At 38.9% G+C, this 6,000-nt stretch overlaps 1 protein-coding gene across 1 annotated transcript in view; it reads right to left on the bottom strand.

Annotated features, from left to right (window-relative positions):
• Positions 1 to 200: 200 nt before the first annotated feature.
• Positions 201 to 6,000, bottom strand: part of ctss2.1 (cathepsin S, ortholog2, tandem duplicate 1) — a 9,421-nt gene continuing 3,621 nt past the window's right edge. The window contains exons 5-8 of the mRNA XM_031867448.1: positions 5,038 to 5,265; positions 2,213 to 2,378; positions 1,411 to 1,513; positions 201 to 587 (exon numbers count right to left, since the gene is read on the bottom strand). Coding sequence (XP_031723308.1) covers positions 488 to 587; positions 1,411 to 1,513; positions 2,213 to 2,378; positions 5,038 to 5,265 — 597 coding nt within the window. The 3' untranslated portion in view covers positions 201 to 487. The remainder of the gene's footprint in view (positions 588 to 1,410; positions 1,514 to 2,212; positions 2,379 to 5,037; positions 5,266 to 6,000) is intronic.

Consider the following 6,000-nt stretch of genomic DNA (forward strand, 5'->3'; position numbering starts at 1 on the left):
TAGAGATTGAGACCATAAACTCATGTTTACAATGTTTACTGAGGTAATAAATCAAGAGAGAAGTAGAGTCATTTTCTCATAGACTTCTATACAACCAGAGGAGTCGCCCCCTGGTGGACACTAGAGAGAATGCAGGTTTAAGGTAGTTCCTTAAATTTGCCTCCTGGTCAGGAAACATGAAATTGACTGAAAACTAGAGATTACAGATTACAAATGTATCTTTATTACAGATTCAAAACCCCACACATACATTGTGTTGGATGCAAACAAACACACACTTAAGACAACTACAATAACTATAATGTTTGAAAATTTGTCACACTTGGCTTTTGTCATAAAAAAGGTGCATTAAAAAGGAGTTTTAAAAACAAAACCTGAAGAAAAATGGTTGAATCAACATGGAATTAAACTGTAAATATACTGTAGCCTCTACATAAAAGAGAAGGGAACTTAATCTGCAAGAGATTCAGTTCAGTTCCCTCTGCAGCTACATGGTGGGGTAGCAGCAATACTCAGCGATGCCACACTGGTTCCTCTTGTTGCGAGCCATCCGGATGTAGCCCTGGTCTCCAAATGTAGTGTTCCAACTGGATGCAAAGAGCAGAGAAAAATAAGATGTAGATAAAGGGACTAACAAAAGTGTTATGCTGATACTGACTCATTTGTAAAGATCCTTGTTAAGTGACGAGAATATGACCAGAAGAGCCACACGCGTGCATCATTAGCGCCTCATGCTAATAGCTTAGCATGCACTATTTTCAGTGTTATGATTAGCATTAGCTAAAGTGTTAATATGGATAGGGGGAATATTCTGAGAAATGATCTTGAATGTTTTCATCATTTTAATTAAAAGATTGTTTTATCAGTTAAGTGGAACAAAACGTGACACAGATGTTCAGGCCTCACGTCTTCTCCAGTGTGTTGTGACGTCCTAAACGCCACATTTATATGGTCGACCCCACCCACCATTTCACAGCTGCATGTCCTCAGTCATTAGAGAGAACAGGTGAGCATCGTAATCAACATCCAGGTTAAGATGCAAAGTACTTTAAAAGGGTAATGCTGCTAATTAGTGTCATAAGATAAGATAGAAAGTTAAAATATAAACCCAGTCAAAATCTATTAAAAACAATCCACTTAAAAATAATAAAATAATGTTGTCACCACTTAACCTCTTTATTAAAGGGCCAATCTCCCTGTTTGTACATCTGCACCAAACACAAATAGGAGAAACAGATGAAGGAATACTGTGTGGTGAGAGGAAGCTACAACAGGCAGCAGGTTGGGATGTTTATCATGCAATAAATGAGGAGAATGAAACTGGATCAGAATGCATGTATATTTGTATGCATGTACATATGTATGTATGTATATTTGTATGTATGTATGGGGAAGTATAAAATGTCCCACCTGTTCTTTACCAGCCAGTAGTCCCCTTCCTTCAGTGTGCCGTAGCCCACCACTAACACGCCGTGGTTCACTGTCTGGGAGCAGCTCGCGTCATCGTACACTCCTGAAATGGCAGGTTTCAAAATAAAAAACAAATCCATCAATTATAATTACATCTGTTATTTTTTAGAAACATTTAAGCCGGGAATTTCAAGTATACTTTTTAAAATAAATACACATTTGTTTGCCCATATTCTAATGTTTTGAAATGTCTTTATATAGTAAGTTGTGTCATTATCACCGCTGTTTGTGTCCCGTGTGAAACCAGCAGTCAGTGTTCATATATTCGTCAAGTAACTTCCGTACTTAATTAAGTAATGACACTGTAGTAGTTTTAACCCAAAATTTTATCTTGTTTCCTAAACCTAACCAAGTAGTTTCCTGTGAGGACAGAAGTATATTTTGAAAAGACTAATGAGGAATAAATTGTCTTATTATTGATTCTGGTGAGGGATTAAGTGTCTAACACTTTAATGAGTAGTTTAATATAAAGCTGTAATGTAGTGTTTTACTGCCCCAACTGGATAACATTGAGCTGTTCCGCACCTTTAACTACTCAACAGTGATTCCTGGAGCACATCTGTGCATCAATGCAAAAGTTAAACCACTTTTCACCGGCATAAACAAGATTTTCAGGGAGTATTTAACTTGAAATTTCCACATAAATAAACGACAAACCACTTTGTTTCCATCCCCCACCCGGTTCCAAACATCTGCATCCAAGTCAGATTAGTAAAGATGAGAGTGATGATGTGTAACGTACCACTCCTGTAGAAGACGAATGTGGGCCGTGTGGCGTCAATCGCCACTGAAATGGGTCCAATGGTGGCGACCGCCTCCTTCAGAGCCCCCTCATCTCCTTGAGGCAGGAAGCTGTAATTGGAGCAGTTGGCGGCGCGGTACGCGGCCTTGTAGAGGCACTGCTGTGACTGAAGGGAGAGGACGAACCGGGGTTAAAACTGAGCATCCACACTGTGTGAAATATACCCGACGGTCTGAAAGGAAGCAATGAAATGAACTGACCAACTGGGATGACGTCCATGTATTTAACATTTTAACTTTTTTCTCAGCAATTCATTTTTAACATTGTCCAGCTCCAGAAGGCGAGGCAGGAAATTAGGAGAATATTTCACATCACAGAGACATTTGATGTATGTTTTTGGGTGAATTGGAGCCACAACACCTCCGTGAGACTGCAGCAGTCCGTCGGATCGTCTCACAACTGCCCTCCTCCTCCTCCTCCTCCTCCTCCTCCTCCACACAAACGCCAACAACAGCGAAACCAGATGAAGCCCGGAGGACAAACACGTTGTCCGCTCCGATTAATTTATTGTTGCTCCAAAGAGACATTAACGGCGGACCACAGACAAGTGAGGAGAGTGTTGCAGTCCACAGCCTGGAGGGTCGGACTTAACTTCTTGTACACCCACGTTGTTGTCTCACGCGGGGATTCGTTAACTGTAAACCTGAGTTTGTGCTGGGTTTCCTATACGTTTCCACTAAAAGAGGAACACCATGCCGGTCTCAACTCCGTCCTCAATTTCCTGATTCATTCTTGGGCCTTCGTAAGAGACAATCAGGGAAGCACCATGAACTATTGCAATAAACGCTTTCTATTATAGATACAAATGCTGGTTTTCTTTTGCTGCAGGGAAAAAGGGAATTAAAGCAATGCTTTTATCAGCGACTGATTATTATTAATCAATTATTATTTTATATGTATGCAAGTTCGTCTTCTTTGAAAATGAAAGATTCAGAGCATCATGCTGCGTTATGATTTGTCTCTAATTGGGGGTTCCCCCACACATTATTGCAGTTTGTCATTAGCTCATATTACACACACCGCTTCCTGTTTTATGTTCTCCACTGACGCCAAAAACAGAAGTGCAACATTCGTCATGCGGACTAATTATGTAAGTCATTCCCAGAAGCTGCACCGTGTTTGGTGTAAGTGATTTTAAAGCTGTTGCACCGTCATCTTCTGAGCTTCAGAGACACTTTAAACTAGATTATTTCATAAGATGATAAAATCAGGATTAAGGGCTATTGTGCTGTTACTGAACACTGTTCATTTATTGGTTGATGTAATTGTGCTAATTTGTTCCTCGTCTCTTTTATGTGTGAAATGTTAGTTTTAAGTCTGTCGTTTGTTCTTTTGTGTGAAACTTTTAATGCTTCCTTCTTGGCCAGAGATTTTGAATCTCAATGGGATTTATTCCTGGATAAATAAAGGTTAATAAACTAAGTATATTCAAAATATGTACAATTGTCACCTTTCATTTTTTCCATATTCCATCTACTCATAGTTTTCTTGATTTTGTTTGTTCGATAAGCAAATAGTGACAAATGTATTACAAGTTCCTGAGGTGTGAAGAAAAGTCTTCAAATGTCTTTTGTCCAACCGACGATCCAAAAAAATCTAATATATCAACTTTACTGTCATAGAACAAAACAAGATCATATTCACATTTAAGAAGCTTAAAACGTTAAAATGTACCATTTCTGCTTTCAAAAATCTACACGTTAAACCCGCCGACACAGAGACTTAAAACAAGTTATTAGTGTGTAACACAAACAGGATGTTATGCCTAAAGTATCATTATTGCCCTCGGAAACAAACTGACCACAAGTTCCATTTACTAGCTTATGTTATCAGAAGAAAATATAATTTAAACGTTTAAAATTCAAGATCCTGTGATATGATTGAAAGCTCCAGAACAGCTACTTATTATATACGTACATAGAGAGCTGCCCACAAAGCTAACAACAAGTGCCTACAACATTAGATATAAGTCATGACATGCAGAAGTGGTTTTCACGCGCATTACACATTTTTAAACACGGCGTACTACACTAAGATATACTAAGAAATATACTAAAATACTATACACATCGCTCAACTCTCTCCCCTTAAAGTGAAAGCTTTTACAAGTGTTTTTTAATAATAGATTCAGAATATTTTGCCCCTTTGTTTAAAAAGACCTTATCTAGAAATGATATCGCTTTGCTTCGTGTTGCAAAACATCTTTTGTTCAAAACAGCTTTTTCTGTGAAAGGAACAAATTCCTGAAACTCGCTTCCTGATCGCTTGAAAGTTGCTGCAAACGTCATCACTTTTAAGAGAGCAACCTCACTTCCAGCTCATGAATGTAACGTCTTTTACCGCCTGCTTTGTTGGATCATGCAGCATTCTCTCTCACGTTCTTCACCAGATGTTTCTAATCTCTTTAGTTTCTCAGAAGTCGCAAATGTGAGAAATAAAGATGGGAAACTGATGCCAGAGAATTCCTTTTTGTAATGTTCATGTTCTTCCCTCTCAGTTTCGATGCTGTTGTGCGACTTTGTGTTATAATTTCTTGCTTGAGGAAAATGTGATTTAACAGTCAACTGCCACAGAGGTCATAAACATCATGGCTGAGGTTATTAACTTGGGTTTGTAGGTGCTTACGAGTGCGTATATTTGATCTGACCTTTTCTTTCTGTTTTTTTAAATTCCTTTCCACGTTTCTTTTTCTTCCCAACGTTTAACGGGTCTTTCCAAATCCCCTCGATGCCTCGTTGAGCAGCAGGATTAAAGCAGTTACTCACCTGTTTTCCTCTGTACGGGTACGAAGCCTCCGAGTCGATGCCCTGGTTGTCGATGACGTACTGGAAGGCGTGGTGCATTAAGCCACCGTTGCAGCCGTGGTTGCCATATTTGCTCGAACAGTCCACCAGGTTTTGGGGGCTGAGGTCCACCAGCTTCCCAGTTGTCTTGGCTAACTGGCCCTCCAAGGCCCCTACGGCACTGAAGGCCCAGCAGGAGCCACAGGAACCCTGGATTTAAATGAGTGGTGTTACTGTGATGTTGTACACACACACTGCATTTTATTTTTCCTTCTTTATTATCTTCAAAGTCAGCTGAAACGCTTCACATTTCCATGTTTGGCAGCACAACACGTGTTTGTAAAAGACGAAGCCAGCGGAGTTTAAGAGGTTAAAGAACTCTACTGACCTTGTTGGTCTATTATATCTAACATGTTGCACACAACAATATGAACGGCAAAATCAATACTTCTTCTTCTTCACATTGTAATGCAACTTTTTTTTTTTAAATAGCACACTTTTCTTATTAGTGACTTTTCACAACAAGATCTTAAGACTTGCAAGAAAAAAGTCACTAATTGATGATTATTTAGGGAAGCGATTTATATTTGAGTCTTCTTGTAGGTTTAATGTCTTTTGTCGCTCATCGTGTCGTCAACAAATTGTCTGTGCAACTTCAAGAAATGAAGCTTTGTGAAATAATAATTAATGTGACAAATGGGCCTCATCATTCAAATGGTATTCACATACTTTAGTTTAGTCAAATATTGTACTTTTATTGTTCTTTTCAACAATAAACATTACATTTAAAATTAAGTTGTGAGAACTGTCTGTGCCAACCTTCAAATGTCATTCCCCTTTTTTAGATCCTATTAGACAACCAGGTGAAATTTATAAATTCTTGAGTTCTGGCCAAAAACGTCAGTGACAAACGGACGCACAATGACCACAAAGAGACGCAAAACA

Source organism: Anarrhichthys ocellatus, unplaced genomic scaffold (assembly GCF_004355925.1).
Source record: "Anarrhichthys ocellatus isolate YVR2014 unplaced genomic scaffold, GSC_Weel_1.0 scaffold39, whole genome shotgun sequence".
NCBI classification, from domain to species: Eukaryota; Metazoa; Chordata; class Actinopteri; order Perciformes; family Anarhichadidae; genus Anarrhichthys; species Anarrhichthys ocellatus.